Source organism: Megascapheus bottae, chromosome X (assembly GCF_031878675.1).
Source record: "Megascapheus bottae isolate mThoBot1 chromosome X, mThoBot2.hap1, whole genome shotgun sequence".
NCBI lineage: Eukaryota > Metazoa > Chordata > Mammalia > Rodentia > Geomyidae > Megascapheus > Megascapheus bottae.
The window spans coordinates 72,963,075-72,985,909 of record NC_143547.1 but is presented as its reverse complement, the minus strand read 5'-3'; the positions used below and the strand labels follow the sequence as shown (position 1 = coordinate 72,985,909).

The 22,835-nt window shown below is 37.8% G+C and overlaps 1 protein-coding gene and 1 pseudogene across 1 annotated transcript in view; one reads left to right on the top strand and one right to left on the bottom strand.

Annotated features, from left to right (window-relative positions):
• Positions 1-22,835, top strand: part of Gucy2f (guanylate cyclase 2F, retinal) — a 106,206-nt gene that overhangs the window by 19,621 nt on the left and 63,750 nt on the right. The window contains exon 2 of the mRNA XM_090326943.1: positions 770-1,071. Within this exon, the coding sequence (XP_090183069.1) occupies positions 770-1,071 (302 nt within the window). The remainder of the gene's footprint in view (positions 1-769; positions 1,072-22,835) is intronic.
• LOC150041329 (mesoderm-specific transcript homolog protein pseudogene) lies at positions 6,596-7,746 on the bottom strand (annotated as a pseudogene).

The following is a 22,835-nucleotide window of genomic DNA, read 5'->3' as shown; positions in this document are numbered from 1 at the left end:
AGATATAAGACTTTCAGTCTTATGATCTAGCTGCCATTCTTCAACCGTAGCCCCCTTAATCCACTCTATTCTAGCATAACTTTGCCAAACAACATTACTTCATAAGTCTAGAAAGAATTAAATTGAATGCAAAGTAATTCCAATTATAAGTAAGTGAGATTTTAAAAAGTTGAACCTATCACCCATAATATGAGTAGCATTTACAAATGAGTATGATTTCATGTCAAAATATATTGGAAAGCATATTTTAGGATGTGGAGAATATAAAATAGGGGGCTAAGGGAATCTCTCCCATCTTCTTCTAGTTTTCTTATCCTTAGGCCCATTAGTTTCTTCTGTTTTGATTGCCATGTACGAAGTCCCTTATGTTTATCGTTTCCTTGAATTAATCACTACTCCATGAAGTTCAGCTTACCTCTCTACTTGATGGCTGAAGCAATTTACAAATTTAGTCAAGGCTATTCAGCTAATAGGTGGTTATATTGGGATAGAAGCCTATTATTTCTAATCCCAATCCCTCTTTGTTATGCTACCTGCCACTTAGTATACTAGTTGGTTCATGTTCCTTTCTAGGCTCTGTACCCTGTTGGCAGGTCTCTCTGTCCTATCCTGGACATACCTCAGCCTCAGGTCAGGAACTCAATAATAGTTCTTCTTGGACGTTTAGCAAAGAAATCACTTATAAATTCATTTATTCATTTATTTTCCTCATCCAGAACTTTTGCTACTGCACTTTACTACCAGAACCTCCTTGCTTTGTTTCTTACAGTAATCATCATGTGTATGCATTCGGCCTTGATTGGGGGAGAGACCCAGACACGCCTCTTGGAATGGGCTCATAATCTGAAAATGACTGATGGAACTTATGTCTTTATTCCTTATGATGCCCTGCTCTACAGTTTACCTTATAAGCACACTTCCTACCAGGTCCTAAAGAACAACAAAAAGCTCCGGGAAGCCTATGATGCTGTGTTGACCATTACAATGGAGTCCCAAGAAAAGACCTTCTATCAAGCCTACACAGAAGCAGCAGCTAATGGTGAAATTTCCAATAAACTGGAGTCACATCAAGTAAGTGCAGACTCATGTTTTCATGAGCTGAAAATATAAAAAATTGGGTCATATGTTGCTTTTTCCTATCTATAGATTCAATTGCAAAGAAAACCCAATCAATAGCAGATGACCATATACAAATTAAAACAACTTTTCTTTTTTCATATATATTTTATTGTAAATAAAAGAAGGGTTACATTATATTCACCAGATAGAAGGTGCATTACTTCACATACTTTGATACCCTTTCTCATGTCATGATTCCCATTTCCCTCCCCCGCACCACTCATGTTGTTTTCCTCCCTTCCCTATCCAATTTCAAATAACCAATTACGCATATATATAATATATCAGATAACAAGGTGAAATACTGTAATAATATGAGGTAACCAAGGGACAGCAAAAGAGATGAGAGATAACATAGTACATTAGGACAACAGTCACTCATTATATGGCTTTTGTTTCTATATCCTGGAGGTCCTTTCATTTAGCGTCATACTATATGGCCTTATGTATCTAGGTTTTGCCCTATTGTAAATCTCTGCTAGGAGAGCCCAAGGTTTCTACTGGTTATGACAAATGAGGGAAACCATTGAGCCATGTTCCTTTGAGTCTGGCTTACTTCACTTAATAAGATTTTTTCTAACTCATTCCATTTCCTTACAAATGGGGCAATTTCGTTCTTTCTGACAGCAGCATGGAATTCCATTGTGTATAAATACCACATCTTGTTGATCCATTCATCAACTGAGGGACATCTGGGTTGGTTCCATATCTTTGCTATTGTAAATAGTGCTGCAATGAACATCATTGTGCTAGTGGATTTAGTCTGTCCTTGTTTCTGGACAATTGGGTAAATGCCTAGTAGTGGAATTGCTGGGTAATAGGGGAGCTCTATGTTTAGTCTTTTGAGGAACTGCCATACTGCTTTCCATAGTGGTTGAAAGAGTTTGCAGTCCCACCAACAGTGTAGTAGCGATCCTTCCTGGCCACATCCCCTCCAGCAACTGTTGTTATTAGTTTTCTTAATCCTGGCCATTCTAACTGGAGTGAGGTGGAATCTTAGAGTTGTTCTGATTTGCATTTCTTTTATGACCAGAGATGTCGAGCATTTCTTCATGTGTCTATAGGCCATTTTTGTTTCTTCTTCAGAGAAGACTCTCTTCAACTTCTTGGCCCATCTTTTAAAGGGATGGTTGTTTCTTTGCAGATTAGTTTTGGAGTGATTCAATTTTTTGAGCTGTTGATATAATTTAGATATGAGGCCTTTGCCCATTGTGTGATTAGTGAAGATCTTCTCCCACTCTGTAGGCTTTCTAGTTAACTTTCTAGCTATTTCCTTTGCCATACAGAAGCTCTGCAGTTTAATGCAGTCCCACTTATCCAGCCTTTCTCTGATTTGTTTTATTTCTTGGTCCTTATTAAGTAAGTTTCGACCTGTGACAAGGAGACCTAGTGTATCTCCTATTTCTTCCTGTAAAGTTTTCAGGGTATCTGCTTTTACCTTGAGGTCTTTGATCCATTTGGAGTTAATTCTAGTACAGGGTGACAAAGAAGGATCCAAATTTAGTTTTCTGCAGGTGCTTAACCCGTTCTGCCAGCACCACTTGTTGAAGAGGTTGTCTTTCTTCCATTCTATTTTTTTGGCTCCCTTGTCAAAGATTAGGTGGCCATAGGTCTGTGGCTCAATATCTGGGTCCTCAGTTCTATTCTATTGGTCTCCAGGCCTGTTCTTGTGCCAGTACCAAGCTGTTTTCGTCACTATATCTCTGTAGTAGAGTCTAAAGCTTGGTATTGAAATTCCTCCTGCGCTGTTCTTTCTGCTAATAATTGTTTTTCCTATATGGGGTCTTTTATTATTCCATATGAAATTTGGATGGCCTCTTCTATTTCTTTAAAGAATGACATTGGGATATTGATGGTTATTGCGTTTAATTTGTAGATAGCCCTTGGCAAGACTGCCATTCTCACGATGTTAATTCTTCCAATCCAGGAGCATGGGAGATTTTTGCATTTCCTCAGGTCTGCTTTAATTTCCTTCCTCAGGGTTTTAAAGTTTTCATCAAAAAGGTCCTTTACATTATTAGTTAATTCCTAGATACTTTATTTTCTTTGAGGCTATCGCAGAGGAGTTGCTTTCCTGATTGTTGCCTCGTTCCTCTCACTGTTGGTATAGAGGAAGGCGGTTGATTTTTGAGGGTTAATTTTATACCCTGCTACCTTGCCAAAGTTTTGAATCAGCTCAAGCAGCTTGGGAGTGGAGTCTAGGATTCTTTAAAGACAGAATCATGTCATCTGCAAAGAGGAAAATTTTCAATTCCTCGTTCCCTATTTGGATTTCCTTTATGCTTGCTTCTTGTCTTATTGTTCTGGCTAGGAATTCTAATACTATGTTAAAGAGGAGTGGAGAGAGTGGGCATCCTTGTCTCATTCCTGATTTTAGAGGGCGTGGCTTTATCTTTTCGCCATTAAGTATAATCCTAGCTGTGGTTTTGTGATACACAGCCTTTATTGTACTGAGGAATGTTCCATGGATTCCTAGTTTCTCCAGAGCTTTTAGCATAAAGTGGTGTTGGATCTTGTCAAATGCCTTTTCTGTGTCTATGGAGACAATTGTGTGATTCTTGACCTTGCTCCTATTGATGTGTTGAATTATATTAATTGATTTGTGTATATTGAACCACCTTTGCATCCCTGTGATGAATCCTGTTTGATCATAGTGTATAATTTTTTTGATGAGTTGCTGATGACGGTTGACCAGTATTTTGTTGAGAAGTTTTGCATATTCATCAAAGAAATGGGTCTATATTTCTCTTTCTTTGATGAATCTCTGTCTGGTTTTGGGATGAGGGTTATACTGGCTTCGTAGAATGAGTTGGCACAGAGCCTTTGTTTTCAATTTCATTGAAGACCTTTAGGAGTATTCGTGTGAGCTCTGCTTTGAAGACCTAATAGAATTCAGCTGTGAATCCATCTGGCCCTGGGCTTTTCTTAGATGGAAGGTGTCTTATTGCCATTTCTATTTCAGTGCTTGAAATAGGTCTGTTTAGTTGGATTAGGTCTTCTTGGTTCAGTGTGGGTATGTTAATATTGGCTAGAAATTCATCCATTTCTTCTAGATTCTCAAATTTCTTGGCATAAGGGTTTAAAAAGTATTCCCTTGTGGTGCTCTGGATCTTGGTAATTTCTGCTGTGACATTACCATTCCCATCTGTGATTTTTATTTGGGTGTGCTCCCTTCTTTTTTTGGTAAGATTTGGTAAGGGTCTGTCAATTTTGTTAATTTTTTCAAAGAACCAGCTCCTTGTTTTGTTGATTCTTTCTATAGTTTTTTGGACTCAAATTAATTTAGTTCTGCTTTGATTCGAATAATTTGCTTCCTTCTACTGGGATTAGGGTTGTTTTGTTGCTCATTTTCCAGGAGCTTAAGGTGAAACATTAAATTGTTGGTTTGAGATTTTTCCAATTTGTTAATGTAGGCACTCAGAGCTATAAATTTTCCTCTGAGTACTGTCTTTTCTGTGTCCCAAAGGAGCTGGTATTTTGTGTGTTCTTTTTTGTTCAATTTAATAAATTGTTGAATTTCTGTTCTAATCTCCTTGATGACCCATTGGTGATTCAACAATGTGTTCAATCTCTATGAGTTACAGGGTTTTCGTTGTTGGAAATTGTTGTTCAGATCCAATTTGATGCCCTTATGGTCTGAGAGAATAAAGGGAATAATTTCAGTGTTTCTGAATCTGTACAGGTTTGTTTTATGCCCTAAAATGTGATCTATTTTGGAAAATGTTCCATGTGCTACTGAAAAAATCATATATTGTGATATTGCTGTGTGAAATAATCTGCAGATGTCTGTTAGATCTAGTTGGTCTATACAGTTGTTCAATTCTGAGGTTTCACTGTTGAGTTTTTGCCTGGTGGATCTCTCCATAGGTGAGAGTGGTGTGATAAAGTCACCAACAATCACTGTGTTTTGATCTATGAATGGTTTTAGTGAAAGTAAAGTTGGCTTTATGAAATTTGGTGCTCCAGGATTAGGTGTGCAGCTATTTAGGATGGTTATATCTTCCTGGAGGAGAGATCCCTTTATTAGTATGTCTCTGTTGATGTCTCTTCTCACAAATTTTAGTTTGAAGTCTATTTTATCTGATATGAGGATGGCAACTCAAGCCTGTTTACGGGGTCCGTTGCTTGATAAAATTTATTCCAACCTCTCACTTTCAAAAAATATTTGCTTTTTGGCGCAAGATGTGTCCCTTGAAGACAGCTATACGATGGATCTTGCTTTTTGATCCAGCTAGAGACTCTATGCTACTTAATTGGAGAGTTAAGTCCATTGATATTGAGAGTTATGATTGAAAAATGTTTATGAGTCCCTCTCATTTTTTAAATTTTAATTAGTAGAAGGGTTACATTATATTCACCAGATAGAAGGTATATTACTTCACATTGATACCCTTTCTCATGACATGGTCCCCATTTCCCTCCCCCTCCCCCCGCTCTTTTTTTGTCATGATTCATTTTTATTAATAGAAAATAAACACTTATTCCAGTTTCAAAGTTGTTAGGCTTGAAGTTCTTAATTCTAAAATTAAAAAAAAAGAATTTAATCACTTAATTCTGCTTCTACTAACGCAATGAAACTGTGGTTTAAAAAAGTATTCAGCACCATTTGCTCATAGGTCTTTCAAAATTTGTTGTGAAAATATCTGGGGACTTTACTGTCTATAAGGTATAGGAGTTGCTCAGCTATGTGAGGAAGCCTCTCTGGGACAGACAATAAGGAGTTAATAAGCATCATCACAAAAAGAGTCATTGTATATTCAGTACAGTAACATGCTCTGTAACAACAGTCCCCTCCCCTTCCCTCCCCTTTCACTCTGGAGGGACATGCTTGTAAGCACTGAGGTATGAGGAGTCACATTATTATTGGCTTTCCAGCTAATAACAGTAAATATCTGGCATAAATGCAATTGTTCCTTAATATCCTCTGATTAGGATTTAGGAAATTCTGTAAATAATTTGGATTTAGTTCAATTTATTGGGAAATTACACATTCTTAATAAGGTTTACTACTCTAGCAGGGGAAGGGTCTGCTGGTTTAGTATCCTTATGAAACATGTACATGTGTAAGCAAATCATTGTCTTAAAGCATACTTATGGTACTACATTATTTAGGGAAGTTATCTATTTTAACAAAACATCCACAATTAGAATAGCTGATGAAACTAAATCCACAGTTAGGACAACAGATTCTCTCTGTCTCATTTAAGCAATGTTAAACAACCCTTCTCATTCTTTACTGTGGGACTTCACTTGGGGTTGGGACAGAAATTACCATTTCTAAATATTTCAGAAAACTCCACAGGAATATTTAAATGTCTATTATGTAAGGTAGTAATATCGTGCCTACCCTCCTGCATCAGTAAGAATGCAGATCAGAATTTCCTTTTAACACAAAGGCACACCCACATACTTGATCAGATGTCATAGGACTGAGGTGGACTACTATGTCATCCTCAGTTGGAGATTTTGCTGCCTTTTTCTATATTCTGTTCAGCAATGTGAGTAAAATGGACTTTTGTTAAGAGAATGGTATTTGGTTGCCAGAACCTGTTTTGGGCATTTCTTCCTAAGTGGAATATACAACAGGTAAGGGAATGGGGAGGTGATACAGGGAAGCTATTCTTTTCAGCTCAGAAGGAGTTGATGAAGCCCATATATGCATTCAAGAAGCCCATGGGATCCTCTAGCTGTGGGTAGTGGCTAATGTGGTCATCCAGAATCGACACCGTGGACCGCGGCAGTGTTTTCCTGTACAGCTCCAAAAACTCTGGGTAGGGATTTATAGGATCCAATGGCCCATAGATAAAATGAATGGGAATAGTTACAGAGGCAAGCTCTCCCACCCAGCGTCTTCTAAACTTCTTCCTCTGATTAATGTACTGCAAGAGACTGTCAATGACCAGGTTCCCATCATTGTTGCGGATTCCAGCCCACATGTCCCACAGCTCACCCTCAGAGGGTCGAGTATATGGTCCAAATACAGGAGTGAGACCTCGAGAGAACACAAAGAAGTTCATCAGCCTCGTAAGGATGGGGGAGAGTACACGTCCATCCCTGAGTAGCTTTTGGAGAAGAAGAGGACGATGAGTCTCAGGAAAGATACCATGGAGACAATTATCTCCATTGGACAGACAGAGACTCTTAATGGTAAGCCTGCCAGATCGATTCTGCTTGTACCTGTACAGCAGCTCTTGAGCAACAATATCTCCATAATCATGAGACAGCAGGTTGATCCTGCGGTTCTGGAGCCCCAGGTGCCGCAGAAGTGCTTCCACAATGCTGGCCTGGCTCAAAGATGGAATAGTGATGTGGTCTCAGTTTGTCACTGAAGCCAAAGCCTAAGAAATCAAGTGCAATCACTCGATGAAACCTAAGTGTCAGACCTTCCCAAATCTTGTACCAATCATAGCTGGATGTTGGAAAGCCATGCAAAAGCACAACTATCTCAGGACTTCCAACCACACCCACAGAGTCTTGGTAGAAGATGCGCAGTCCCTTGTAAGTAAAAAACTTGCTATTAGTCTTCCATGAGTGCAGTGCAGGGGAGAGCTGAGGGGGCGGGATGTGCAGATACGCTGCCAGGAGGGGCACCGCCAGCAGCCCCACCTGGAACCACCATTCCCTCATCCTGATTCCCAGGTGAGATCCGGGCTACATGACTCCAAGATGGGGGGAGGAAGCCCAGCACGCATGCGCCTTTTGGGGCCCGAGGGTCTCGGCCTGAGCCCAGTCCCCTGGGAAGCCTGGAGTAGGCCACCGAAAGCCCCCCCCACTCTTTTTGATTCCCCCCTTCCCTATACAATTTCAAATAACCAATTAAGCACATATAAAATATATCAGATAACAAGGTGAAATATTGTAACAATATGATATAACCAAAGCATAGCAAAAGAGATGAGAGATAACATAGGGACATAAGGCCAAATAGTATGACACTAAATGTAAGAACCTGCAGGATAAGGAAACAAAAGCCATATAATGAGTTCCATTTTTAAAAGCTTTCATTAGGGACTGTGGCTTGACAGTTCTTGCGGTACTTAGCTGATATGATTTTTAGGTGCCATTTCTTTGTCAGTATTACATTTGTGTTCATTTTTCAATGTGTAGAACATCTTTGAGAATTTCCTGTAATGCTGGTTTGATTGCTACGTAATGTTGCAACTTTTCCTTGGAATGGAAGGTTTTTATTGTTCCCTCAGTATTCTTGTTGGTAGTTATTTGTCTTAAGGGCATGACATATGTCCTTCCAATCTCTTCTTGCTTGCATGGTCTTTGCAGAGAAATCTGTGGTTATTCTGATTGGTTTTCCTTTGTAGGTGATTGTTCTCTTCTCCTTGGCTGCTTTTAGGATCCCTTCTTTGGTCTCTCTTGATCCTGTACAGATTATAATGTGGACTTGTGATGTCCTTTTCTTGTCAGGTCTGTTTGGGGTTTAAAAGCTTCTTGTATCTGGATGGGCCTGCCCAAAACAAATTTTCTTTACAGAAAACAAAGAACAAAGACACATTTTGGGATTTTTTTTATCTTCAAGCAATCAACACTAACAAGATATAGCCATGAAATCCAAACAAAATATATTTAAGAATAGGGCAAGAAAAATTTTAATATATGCCAGTATTGTTCAAACGAGCCTCTAAAACAGGAGTCTTATTTGTAACCAAGGTTCTGAAGCAATTCAACAATACAACAAGAAAATGACAACTTTATTATTGATAAAGCCACTATTGAAGGGTGGACCTTTTATTTGTAGGAATTTGACCTTCCCAATACTGAATTTAAGAATTTAATTGTTTTGTCCTAGACATTAGCGTTGCTAGACTACCGGAGGAGGAACATGCTTCTTGTAGTTAGCCCACTCTAAAGGAAGATAGGAGTGTTGTGGGGGGGGGGAGCTGGGAGTTTGGCCTAGTGGTAGAGTGCTTGCCTAGCATGCACGAAGCCCTGGGTTCGATTCCTTAGTACTACATACACAGAAAAAAAGCTGGAAGTGGTGCTGTGGCTCAAGTGGTAGAGCACTAGCCTTGAAAAAGCCCAAGGAGAGTGGCCAGGCCCTGAATTCAATCCCCTGGACTGGCAAGAACACAAAGATCATAGGAGTAGTTTGATGTACACATACTTAATGCATCTTACAAACCAAGCAAATTAAAAACTTATTCATTTCTTTCTAGGGATGAATAAATAAATCATTGGGTAAAGACAGCCCAGAAATAATTGGTTGGTAAAGCTATCTTTGTATGAAAGGAATAATTTGGGCTGGAAAAGAAGTCTTCCTTTCAATACAGAACAAAAGTAATTTTTGTCCATGTATATGTGCACCTGAGTATAGATATATTTCATATTTAGGTAAGCTATGTTCAAATGATAGCCAGTTGCAATTCAGATGAAGATAAAGAAGTATGAGAGGAAGAAAACAGAAAAGGGTGGCAAACAAAGACAAAAAGAGGAAGATTGCAAACAAGACAACGTGAAACATAGGGAGGCAAGAAAAGACATTTGGACTAGGAAATGCATATGGCAGTTTCTTTGGTTTTCTTGAGACAGGACCTTTGCATGGAGCTCAGTCAGGTCTCAAACTCTCTATGTTCCCCAGACTGGCCTCTAACTTGTGATCTTCTTGTCTCTGTCTCCCAAGTGCTGGGATTATATGAAGCACTAACACACTCAGCTCCCGTGTTCCAGTTTATAGTCTAGAACTCAGATGTAGAACACGAGCCTTTTTAGAAGCATTTAGTACACATACATAATATTAAAGTTCAGGCATGTACTAGTATACTGTATCAGTTCTAGTGATTCTGGTTCTTAGGAGCGCAACACAAACTGGCTTATATAACAGTTCATTTTCAAGAGGGAAGGAAAGGAGCTTCAGGGTTGATTTAACTCAGAAATTCAAAAATATCATCCATGAATCAGGTTCTTTTTAGCATTATTTTTACAAAAAAGTATTATATTAGCATTCCCTTATAAAGCTGGCTTATTATGGTTTCTAAATGATAGTTGTAGACATTATATGCAAGTGCAAATATCCCCTCTTGTTCTCAGTTCAAGAATGAGAAAATCTTTCCCCAAGTGGGCTTCTTCCCACAACTTGGTCACAACTGTGCCCCTTATTTATGCCTAAATAAGTTGGAAAGATGCATGGGATTATCATCACTAACCCTGTAACCTACAAACAGGCAGTAGATTGTGTATAATATTCATGTTCTCCATCATATTCCTTTGTGTGTGTGAGTGTGTGCCACTCCTGGACATTGAGCACTGTCCCTGAGATTCTTTTTTTCATTATTAATTTATTTTTATTATTGTTTTAAAAATATTGTCAGGGTGATATATACTGTCATTACAGTTACCTTTGTAAGGTAGTGAATATACTACTTTTCTAACATCGTTACCCCTTCCCATGTTTTTCTCCCATTTTCCCTCCCCCATTCCCTCCCAAGTTGTAAAGTTAATTTCCAACACATTGTCTTGTTACATTGCTGTTACATTGGTCCACCCTTTGTCTTTTGTCTCTGAGGTTATTTTTCTCAAGGCTAACACTACCACTTGGGAACAGTGCCACTTCTGGCTTTTTCTGAGTAGTTTACTGGTGATAGGAGTCTCACAGACTTTCCTGCCTGTGCTTGCCTCAAACTTCCACTCTCAGATCTCAGCCTCCAGAGTAGATAGGATTATAGGAAGCTAGCCGATATTCTTGTTTTTACTTATCTTTTATTCATCTTTGAGTTGTTTTTTTGCCTGAATAAGTGATTCAAATGAAATTTAGGTTTCATATCATTCTCATCTGGAATAGCAAATATTTTGCTGATTCTTGTTTTAGTAAGAAAAGTGATAATGAAAAAATATTAGCATTGTTAAATCTGAATTTCCTTCTTAGGGGTATGTCTATAGTCTCTCTTTTAGGAGACACACAGGCACATATAACCAGAAACAACTGGTCCATTTAGTCAAGAATTGTTAAGGATCCTTGAATTGCTAAGAATTGTTGATGAAAATAGTTTTTGCTCTATGTTTATAAATAGTATCTTTATAAGTGGCATCTTTGTAGCTTTTAGCCAATAATATGGCATCAAATAATGTCATTTTTCTACTTTTTTATATTAATACAATTGAGGGAAGGAAGTATGTGTGTGTGATGCATATGTATGAACAGATATGATATAAAATCTCAGACCTTGCACTCTATATTTGATTCAATCCCTTTGAGCCTGTGGAAAACATAAGGTAATTAAAGCAAAAAAGAGAGAGAGAGAGAGAGAGAGAGAGAGAGAGAGAGAGAGAGAGAGAGAGAGAGAGAGAGAGAGAGAGAGAGGGAGACGCCATTAGCTTGGTTGCTAGGCAGCATGTACTCTGCTTTAGACAAGGAAATAGAGAGCTACAACAAAGAATCCAGAGCTTATTTAAAAAAAAGCCTGCCTGGATGCATTTCTACCCCCTCTTTGTAGGTGCCTAGGCTAGATCGTCAATCAATGAATGATAAAAGTGTGACAATTATCTTCATGTCTCAGATAAAAAAACCCTCATTTTCTGACTTACTCTGATGAAAGGTATTTTCTTTTGTCCAGTCCTGGGTTTGAGCTCAGGGCCTGAGCACTGTCCTTGGGCTTCTCAAGGCTAGAGCTCTACCACTTGAGCCTCAGCACCACTATGTATGTGGTACTATGTATGTGGTACTGAGGAATCGAACCCTGGTGTTCGTGCATGCTAGGCAAGCACTCTACCACTAGGCCAAACTCCTGACCCAAGATGAAAGGTATTTTTAAAGGCTGCTGGTGTAGCAGTAAGAACATATGATAAGTAGTTAAGCAACACTGGGTTTAAATGCCAGCTCTCAGGAGAAAGACTGATCAAATGAGTACTAGGTTACAGTTAAATAGGATAAGAAGTTCTGGCACACTATTGTATGGTAAGGGTTACTATAAATAATTTCCAAACAAAGAGGAAATAATTTTGAATGTTTCTGCCAGTGACATTGTGATTATTGTTCTTAATGTACAATGTGAAGTTATTTCTTTTCTCTTTTTTTCCCCTTATGGTTTATCTCATGTGATTACTGTATCTGACTTTGGTAACTCTTATATATATGCTGATTTGTTTATTTGAAATAGGGAAGGGGAAAAACAAGATGATTGGGAGAGATGGGGTAGGGAAAGCTGAAGAGAAACACGGAAAGGGTATTAATGCACCCACTACCTGATGAATGTAGCTATAACTCCTCTATATATCACCTTGACAATAAAATACAATTCAAAAAGGTAAATCAGGCATGGTTGAAGTGTTTATATGACAAAAGAATATTATGATTAACATTGTTAATCATATTTAGTGTATCACTAACGAGTTAGCAAATACATTAGCAAGATGTCTATGTTATTCTCTTATCCAGCAACTTTCAACAAAATTACAATTGTTATATATAAGCTACATTGGTCATAGCATGGTTTGCAATCCCCTGAAACTTATTTTTTGCTTCTTTAGAAACTAAGCTGGGAGGGCTGGGAGTTTGGCCTAGTGGTAGAATGCTTGCCTAGCATTCATGAAGGCCCGGGTTCAATTCCTCGGTACCACATGCATAGAAAAAAGCTGGAAGTGGTGCTGAGGCTCAAGTGGTAGAGCACTAGCCTTGAGAAAGTCCAAGGACAGCACTCAGGCCCTGAGTTCAAGCCCAGGTCTGGCAAAAAAGAAAGAAACTGAGCTGGGCAAACAGTGGCTCATGCCTGTAATCTATTACTCAGGAGGATGAGATATGATGATCACATGTAGAAGCCAGCCAGGAAAGGAAAATCCTTCAGATTCTGATCTCCAATTAACCACTAAAAAGGGAAGTGAAACTATGGCTCAACTGGGAGAGAACTAGCCTTAAGCAGCAAAACCAAATGGCAGTGCCTAGCCCCTGTGTTCATACCCTACTACTATCAACACACACACACACACACACACACACACACACACACACACACACACACACTCACACACACACTTTTTTTTTGCCAGTCCCGGGCTTGAGCTCAGGGCATGAACACTGTCCTTGGGCTTTCTCAAGGCTAGAGCTCTACCACTTGAGCCACAGCACCACTTCTGGCCTTTTTCTTTGTATGTGGTACTGAGGAATCGAACCCTGGTCTTTGTACGTGCCAGGCAAGCACTACACAACTAGGCCAAACTCCCGGCCCCCCACACTAATATTTTTTAACGTAAAATCTATAGTTAGTATTTTTAGCACAGTATATAAGTATCATGATAGAGTAAAAAATCAAAAGTTTATAAGTGGCATGAATTATAACCATTGTGTACATATGAATAGGAAAATTTTACCTTATACATAAAATAAACATACCTTAATTTGAATTTCTAATTAAGCTCACACTTTCTGACAAGGCATAAAATCCTCTCAAAACAATTTTGTACATGGTAAAAACCTGTTAAATCCATTATTAATTTTGTTTTTCATGGGGCTCTCTGTCCTGTTCTCATCTAAACTTATTCCTCATAAGAGTGTAGCGTCTATATTGTGCTGAAAACTCCATCTTCATCAACCTGGAAATTCCTGTTCTCGTTTTCTTCTGGGCAGAGTTGACTATTTCATTACTCTCATGACTCCCATTTTCCTGGTTTATTTTGTCATTTTTATGGAACACATTCTCTATTGGTTTCTCAGAAAGGTACACAGAAGTTAAAAATTTGAGATTTCTGCCTGTAAGAAAATCCTTATTCTGTCTCCACTATTGATTAATAGCTTGGCTGAGTATATAAATCCAAGTGTAAAATTGTTTTCCCCTGTCCTTTGATGACATGGCACATTGTCTCCTAATTATTACTGTTGATATTCAGAAGAGCTGTTATTTATACTTTTTTTAATGTGACTTGTTTTTATTCCTGTACTCCCACAGAAGTCTTCAATATTTTCTCTTTATTTTTGGTGCTATGAATTATCATGATGTCTGAGTCTTTCACACATAGTATGCTGCATCTTTGATGAGGCCTTTTGATTTAGAAGCTTTGCTCCTCTTTGGAAATTTTCTTATGTATTTTATTATTTTTTCAGTAACATTGTCTTTATTCTCTCTACAAATACTATTATTTAGATATAAAGTATCTTGAATTGATAGTTTATATAAGGAAGTAGCAATATTTGTGAAAACAAGTGGACAAGACAAAATAATGATATATACTGGTTTTCTGTTTTTTATTATAAATATTTATATACTAATGTATTTATATACAAATTGTAAAATGTAATGAAATTTATTGTGATTTTCCATGCATACATTAATCATGTCCCGTTTCTCTTCTATTCTTGGCCCTATTTTATCTTCCCTTTCCTATAGTATCCTTCCTAGTCTTTAAGTATCCTTTTAAAATTTCTTCTTTTCCACTACCCCTTCTCTAGTGTCACTGTTTGATACTTTTATGATGTTACTTATTAGTTTCCTCAAATGAGTGAGAACATGTGGCATTTGTCATTCAGTGTGTACCTTATTTCACTCAACATAATGTCCTGTTTTACCTATGTTGCTATAAATGATAGAATTTTGTTCTTTTTACGGATGTCTAGTATTCCATTATGTAAAGCTACCACTTTCTCTTTATCCATTAATTTGCTGAAGGACACCTAGGGTGATGCCATATTTTGGTGATTGTGAATAGAACTATAATAAACATGGAGGTATATCTGATATATTGAACTTATTTGTATTTGGATATTTGAAATTTGATAGGGAAGGGGGGAAAACCAAGACGGGTGGGGGATGTGGGGGGGGAGGGAAACGGGTACCAAGACATGTGAAAGGGTATCAATGTATGTGAATTAATGCACCTTCTATCTGGCAAATATCATGTAACCCTTTTACTAATTACAATAAAAAAAAAGAAAAAAAATAAACATGGAGGTACAACTATATTTGTACTGTAAAGATTTCATCTTTCTTAGGTCTATTTTTAATTGTCATATTATTTAATAAATTAAATAATTATTTGTTATATTAATTCTCTTGTACAGTTCATATCTATTTTTGCTTTTCTTCTCTCAAGCTTCTCCACTTTGCACTCTCAATTTTTACTATTGAAAAACCTTTTAGCTAGTATATTTTTTTCTTAAGAATCCATTTGATTTTAACAGCATTGTACTTTTGTGTGATCAATAAAATACAGTTGCCCCTTGGTATCTGTGGGACATTGGCTTCAGAACCTCCCCCTAGAGATACCAAAGTCCATGAATGGTGATATCCCTTATATAAGTGATGTAATATTTTCATGACTTACATACATACTGTGTATTCTTTAAATATGATCTAGATGACTTTTAATACCTAATAACGGAAATGCTACATAGAGTTGTTATGAAGCATTATTTCAAAAATGGTGATCAATAATGTATACATATTGCAATTCAGATATATTTTCTCTAAATATTTTGGATTTGCACTTGGTTGAATCTATGCATGTAAAAGAAATTTTTCTTATTTCCCTGAATATACTAATTATAGCTTCTTTGAAGTCTTGTTGATCTGTTTTATCACCTTTTCCTCGTTTTTTTTTTTAATGCTTCTTTGTTTGGGGCTTTCTATTTCATATTGGAGGCTTTCCTTGGATGTCTTGTATTCACGGCTATCTGTATTTAAGAGTATTGCTTTAAAAGACATATTTGAAGTGCCTGGCAGGTGCCTGATGTGCATTGTAGGTGTTTGTCTAGTGACTTTCAGTGCTTGTTTTTTTTTTGTTCTATATGTATAAGTTCTTGAACCAGTCACTCTTTTTTTGTTGTTGTTATTGGTAGTGGTGCTTAAACTCATGGTCTTGCCACTGTCCTTAAGCTCGTTTTGCTCAAGGCTACCGCTCTACCGTTTTGAGCCACAGCATCATTTTCCACTCACTTTTTTCCATATAATTTTTATTGTAATTAATAGAAGGGTTGCATTATATTCACCAGATAGAAGTGCATTACTTCACAAACATTCCACTCACTTTCTTTAGAGGGGTGTCTCTCCATCTCCTTGAGAGTGATCATCTTTGCTGCAAATACTGAGATTCTCACTATAAATCATGGGGACTTTAACTTTATCACAGCTTTAGGTGTCTTAAGTCACTTCTCATTTTCTTTGTTTTCTGTGTCCCAGTTCTGGAGTTGCTCGGAATCAATTTTGCCTATTTCCTTCAAAGGTCTGGCTTTTCTTAGTGGAGGTGAAGATGAGCTTGTCTTGTTGCTCATTATACAAATGTACAAAGAACAGTCCCTTTTGTTTAGTGTTCAGCCTTACTCCACTTGTATAGCACTTGGATTATCTAATTACCAATCCTACATAGGATTCTGAGAGGGCATATTTACTTGTTACTTATCAATATTCTTCACTGTAGGTTTTTAGGTTTGTGTGGCCTCCACTCTACAGAGTCAATTACCACTTGGACAGCAGCTTTCTAGCTTCATATTGTCTGGTTTAAGATTACAGATACTTCCTGTCATCATTAGTTATTAAAGCTTACTTTTTTCTTTGGTCTCCTTATTGTTTGAGAGTGATATTTAATGAAAATGTCTATAAAAAATCATGAAGTAAAAAAATGGTGACAAAGGAGTTTGTATGAAAGTCTTTTATTAATGAATTTACCATAACCCATCAATTGATTTACCAAGTTTCTTTTTTTTGCCAGTCCTGGGTCTTGAACTCAGGGCCTGATCACTGTTCTTGGGCTTTCTCAAGGATAGAACTCTACCACTTGAGTGTCAGTGCCACTTCCAGCTTTTTCTATGTATGTGATAGTGAGGGATAGAACCTGAGTATTTTTGCATGCTAGGCAAGCACTCTACCACTAGGCCATACTTCTGGCCCCTAAGTTATGCAGAATTTTATTAAGTTAAAATATGAGCTTTGAAAGCAGAGTACCCTGTTTATTTAAGTTCTCTGTAACTTCTGTCCATTTTAAGTTGGATATTATATGGTACCTAACTTGCAGAGTTGCTGTGAGGATTAAATGAGTTAAGGCCTGGATGGGCTTCTTTGGCAACTAATAACTTGTCAATAAATGCTATTATTACTAAATATTATTACTAAAGTTGTATTTTTGTTTTTACTGTGAGTTAGACACTTTGGTGGGCATAAAATTGGAGAAAAATTATATATGTTCTCAAAAAAATGGAACAGTTTCACCATTCAGGATACTAAGTCTAAATCTGGTCACAGATTCAAGACTCAGAGAAGGGACTTGAATATCATACTTTTAAGATGTTATTAGATCTCTATGGTCTTCTGAATTGCAAAGAGTAGCAGGCAAATGTATTTAGTTGCTGTAGTTGCTCTAACTTAGGAATTGAATTGTTAAGACAAGCCTACTTATTAGATATATTATTGATAAAGAAATAAAGGATCTAAGGCCAGGGGTGTGGCCTAGTGATATGATGATTGCCTAGCATGCAGGAAGACCTGGGTTGGATTTCTAGCTACCACATACACAGAAAAAGCTGCTTTGTGCCTCAAGTGGTGGAATGATAGTGTTGAGAAAACTCAAGGACAGTGATTAGGCTCTGAGTTCAAGCCCCAGGACAGGCAAGAAAGTAAATTAAGGATCCAAATAATTTTACACAGTCATATATTAGGTAGTTGGCAGATGTAGATTAAACCCAAGTCTGTTACAAGAAAATGACCACTCAATGCATCAAACTTATTATATTTTATTACACACTGTGCTAGTAATATGTAATGCTGATGTTTTAATAAAGCAAAGTAAAATTAATAAGTTATTTATGTTTTGATTTGAATGCATTTCTTAGATAGAGGGGGCATACTAAGCATTAAGGAAGGTCTCTAAACACAAAAACAATAAAATCAGAATGGATAGAGGGGGAGAGGACCAGTGACCAACTTCCTAATGTAGTTTCAGGATGAGTGCAAAGTACAATCACTTTGGATCTTTGCTTTGGCATATTATAGACACAGAAATTAGGTTTGAAGCTTTAGAACTTCCTTTGTCTTGCATCTCAATATACATTGAGATGTATATGTGTGTGTGTGTGTGTGAGAGAGAGAGAGAGAGAGAGAGAGAGAGAGAGAGAGAGAGAGAGAGTGAGACAGAGAGAGAGAGAGAGAGAGAGAGAGAGAGAGAGAGAGAGAGAGAGAGAGAGAGAGAGAGAGAGAGAGAGAGAGAGAGAGAATGAATGAGACAGAGAGAGTGTTCTGGCCTGGGTGCTTTCCCTGAGCTTCTTTTGCTTAAGACAAGCACTCTACCATTGAGTCATAGCTCCACTTTTTACATTGTTTTTAGTTGTTTGTTGTAGCTAAGAGTCTCATGGATTTCCCCACCCAGTTTGAACTTTGATCCTCAGATCTCAGCCCCCTGAGTAGCTAGAATTATAGGACTGAGCCACTGCTTCTTTTTATTAAGCATCTATTGGCTACAAGTGTATATTTATGGAATACACAAAATTTTCTCCAGATGTAGCCTTATTTGACTAAGGAAAGGAAACTTTTTGGAGATTCTTAGCAAGTCTGAAGATCCTCAAACTCCTTACTCTCATTCTTTTCTATTATCCTAAATATGGTGCCTAGTGATGTGTTTGTTGTTAAGCTGAAAGAGTTGTGGATTGGACTGCAGAAATTAAAGAAGAAGCTCATTAGACAGGTTGTCAGGAAAGATGGTTCAAAGCTTACAGTGTCTAAAATTGTCTGACCCCATTCTATACAAAATAATAACATTGTGTTTATGAGCATCATATTAAATAGAATGTCCTGTTATCCTTCTCCTGGTCAATGTTGCTGTCCTACATTAGTGAAAATACCATTTTTAGTAACAAAAATACAATTACCATTTGGTTTCTCATTCTCTGTAGGTGCCTGGCTTTTTATTGAAAATAATGTCCTACATGTGTCAGCTTTCTAAGTCTGACATTTTCTTTTACTTTTTTGTTGGTTGTGGGGATGAACTCTGGGCCTGAGCGCTGTCCCTGAGCTCTTCAGCTCAAGGCTATTTCCATACCCCTGGGACTGGGAGCTGTCCCTGAGCTCTTCAGCTCAAGGCTACCATCCTACCCCTGGACCCACAGCACGACTTCCAGTTTTCTAGTGGTTAGTTGGAGAGAAGAGTCTTGGACACTTTAGTGCCTGGGTTGGCTTTGAACTGTGATCCTTAGATCTCAGCCCCCCGTGTAGCTAGGATTACAGGAATGAACCACTAGCACCTGGCTCTGACATGTTTTAATGTACTTTTCTGGATTCAAAATTCTTTGGGCGCCAATTTTATGTTTTTCTCAATGATAATCAACGTAGCAATGTGATCCATTAAACTGAACAAACTGAAATATCACTGCCTCCAGCTTGGACCTTATTTTCACATTTAAAAATTCTAAAATGCTTAAGGTATAGGTATCTGATTCCATTCAATGAAAATTAGTGAGGTATTTCAGTTACTTCAGTTATTCAGTTATTTCAGTTATTCACAATAAATGCATTCCTTCAGGTTCAGATCTCCACAGTAAGCAAATTGACAGACTGAAGTATGATAGGTCTCACCATTCTAGGGAGTGATGTCAAGAAGGTCATTGTTCAACAGTTCCTCCCAGTTCTGTCTTACTTCTTTGAAGCTGAATGGGTAGCCATAGCAGAGAGCTATAGAGAACGTCCCATTTTCCTTTGTTCCATCCTCTACCTCTTCTCATTATTTGCAGCAAGTGCAACTAGATAACTTTTTAGATGACATCCACAGAATATAGTTTTTACTTATAGGAATCCCCATTGTTTTAAGGGTGGAAAATACAAATTTAAGCCCTTATGTGGATGTGTGAAGAGTGGGCCATTCTGATAGTCTCTCTTTTGTAAGGAAATTTTGTTTCTATCACTATGCTGTGTCTTTCTACCATACTTTGTGGTTATAAGTGTGCGTGTGTGTGTGTGTGTGTGTGTGTGTGTGTGTGTGTGTGTGTGTAATATATGGAGGAGGCAAGAAAGTTTTAAAGAGCAGGATTCGTTTCCATCATCTTAGGGAACTACTGTCAGTCAGTTTCAACAGGGATCAGTCTGAGAAACAAAAGGCAGTATAGGTTGACTGCTAAAAACACAGTGCTGTCGATTAACTATTAGAGAAGGGTACTGTTTTTAAGATTTTTAATATTTCTTTATGATATAGACAGATATACTCATTTTCCAGACTCTGACTTTCAAAACAGAACACTAGCATTTTCTTTGCTTTAAAGATCTTGTTGCCTCGTGATTTTCCACTCATTTGTTTTACTAGAAGTGATTTTGTACTCTACTTTTGTCCTTTACTTATTTTCCTAACCTACTTTAATACAGAAAGAAGTCAGGCTCTCCTAGACAATCAAATGGAGAAATCCAAGGCAGATAGGGTGGAAAATCAGTAGAAACTTATTTTTTAAATTTTTATTTATTGTAAAGGTGATCAACAGGGGGACACAGTTACAAAAGTAAGATAGCAAATACATTTTTTTTCAATCGTATTTTACTGTTGGGGTGATGTATAGAGTGGTTACAGTTACATTTGTCAGGTAGTGGGTACATTACTTCTTAACATTGATACCCCTTCCCATATTTTCCTCCCTCTCCCAATCATCCTGTTTTTCCACTTCTCTTTCTTATTTCCAATAAACAAAAAAAACTTACAAACAATATAGCAGGTACCAAAGTTAGATACAGTAACAACATGCGATAAACCATAAGGAGGAGACAGAGAGAGAGAGAGAGGAGAGAGAGAGAGAGAGAGAGAGAGAGAGAGAGAGAGAGAGAGAGAGAGAGAGAGAGAGAGAGAGAGAGAGAGAGAGAAGGAGGGAGAGAGGAGAAATAACTTCATACAGTAGATTAAGAACAACAATCACAAAGATAAATCTCTTGTTTCCATATCCTGGAGTTCATTTCAGAGTACATTTATTTATTTGTTTGTTTGTTTGTTTGTTTTGTGGGTCATAGGGCTTGAACTCTGTAATTAGGCCCCATCCCTGAGCTCTTCAGCTCAAGGCTACCACCCTGCCCTTGAGCCACAGCCCCAATTCCTGTTTTCTAGTAGTTAATTGGAGATAAGAATCTCTTTAGTGCCTGGGCTGGCTTTGAACAGTGATCCTCAGATCTCAGCCTCTTCAATAGCTAGGATTACAGGCATGAGCCATCATGGCCTGTTCAGAGTATATTTTTTTTTGCTAGTCCACTGCTTGAGCTCAGGGCCTGAGCACTGTCCTTGGACTTTCTCAAGGCTAAAGCTCTACCATTTGATCCTCAGCACCACTTCTGGCTTTTTTCTATGTATGTAGGACCAAGGAATCTAATCTGGGTCTTCTTGCATGCTAGGAAAGCATTCTACCACTAGGCCAAACTCCTGGCCCACATTTTTTTTTATTGTAATGTATAGAGGGGTTACAGTTAGATAGTAGGTACATTACTTCTACACATTGATACCCCTTCTCATGTGAGTACATTTATTTTTAAACACTGTGACCCCATCCCTCATTTTCTCCTTATCCTTCCCTAGCACCCCCAAATTGTAAAGTTCATTTCCCACATAGTGTCTAGTAATTATCATTGTTGCATTAGTTCATCATTTATCTTGCTCTTTCTGTGATTCTCTTTCTCTTCTACAGATCACATAAACTTATATGCAAGACAAAGGGTGGAGAAAACTAAAATAGAAAAAAATAGAAATAACTGCATACAGGACACAAAATGAACAAATTGTTTCCAGTTCTTGGAGTTCATTATATATTGCCCTATGAACTTAGTGATTGGGATATTATGATTCCAAGCTAAGAATATCATAGGCATATTCTAGTTATTACAAATGGAGGGAGCCATTCAACCTACACTTCTTTGGGCCTGGCTTGCTTTGAATCATATAATTTTTTTCCAGGTCTTTCCTTATCACTACAAATGAGGCAATGCAATTCTTTCTGATAGGAGCATAGAACACCCATCTTTTTGTACCATTCATCTACTGAGAAGCATCTGAGTTGGTTCCATATCTTAGCTATGGTAAATAATGTTGGAATGAACATGATTGCTCTGGTAGCTTTAGAATGGCTTTGTGGGTTGTTTTGGTAAATGCCCTGGAATGGAATTTCTGAGTCATAGCAGAGCTCTATATTTAGTCTTTTGAGGAACCTCCATCCTGCTTTCTAAAGTGGTTGAACAAGTTTACACTCCCACCAACAGTGTAGTAGTGTTCGTTTTTTTGTCCATATCCCCTCCAGCATCTGCTATTATTAGATAAGAAACCTTTTCTTTTTTGTCAATCCTGGGGCTTGAACTCAGAGTCTGGGCACTGTCCTTGGGCTTTCTCAAGGCTAGCACTCCACCGCTTGAGCCACAGCACCACTTCCAGCTTTTCAGTGTATGTGGTACTGAGAAATCAAGCCGAGGGCATCATGTATGCTAGGCAAGCAGTCGACAACTAGGCCACACTCCCACCCCAATAAGAAATTCCTTGAGACCCTAGTGTATGCTAGTCAACTAAGGTTGATATCTTAGCAGTATCATCATCTATTGGTGAAGGAAGATCATTGGAATAAAATGCTGGAGGCTGAGGTATGGACTTCAGCTCTACTGCTAATTTTCTTTGTAATTTGGGTAAAATGGTTAAGATGACTCATTGTAGATAAAACATAAGGATTGGGTATGGATATCAATTCTGGGTATGTTGACATTTAAAATTTAAGTTGTGATCTCAGAGCAGATAATTGATATGTGAGTCTGGAGTACAGGAGAGAATTCTGAGCCAAAGTTACAAATATG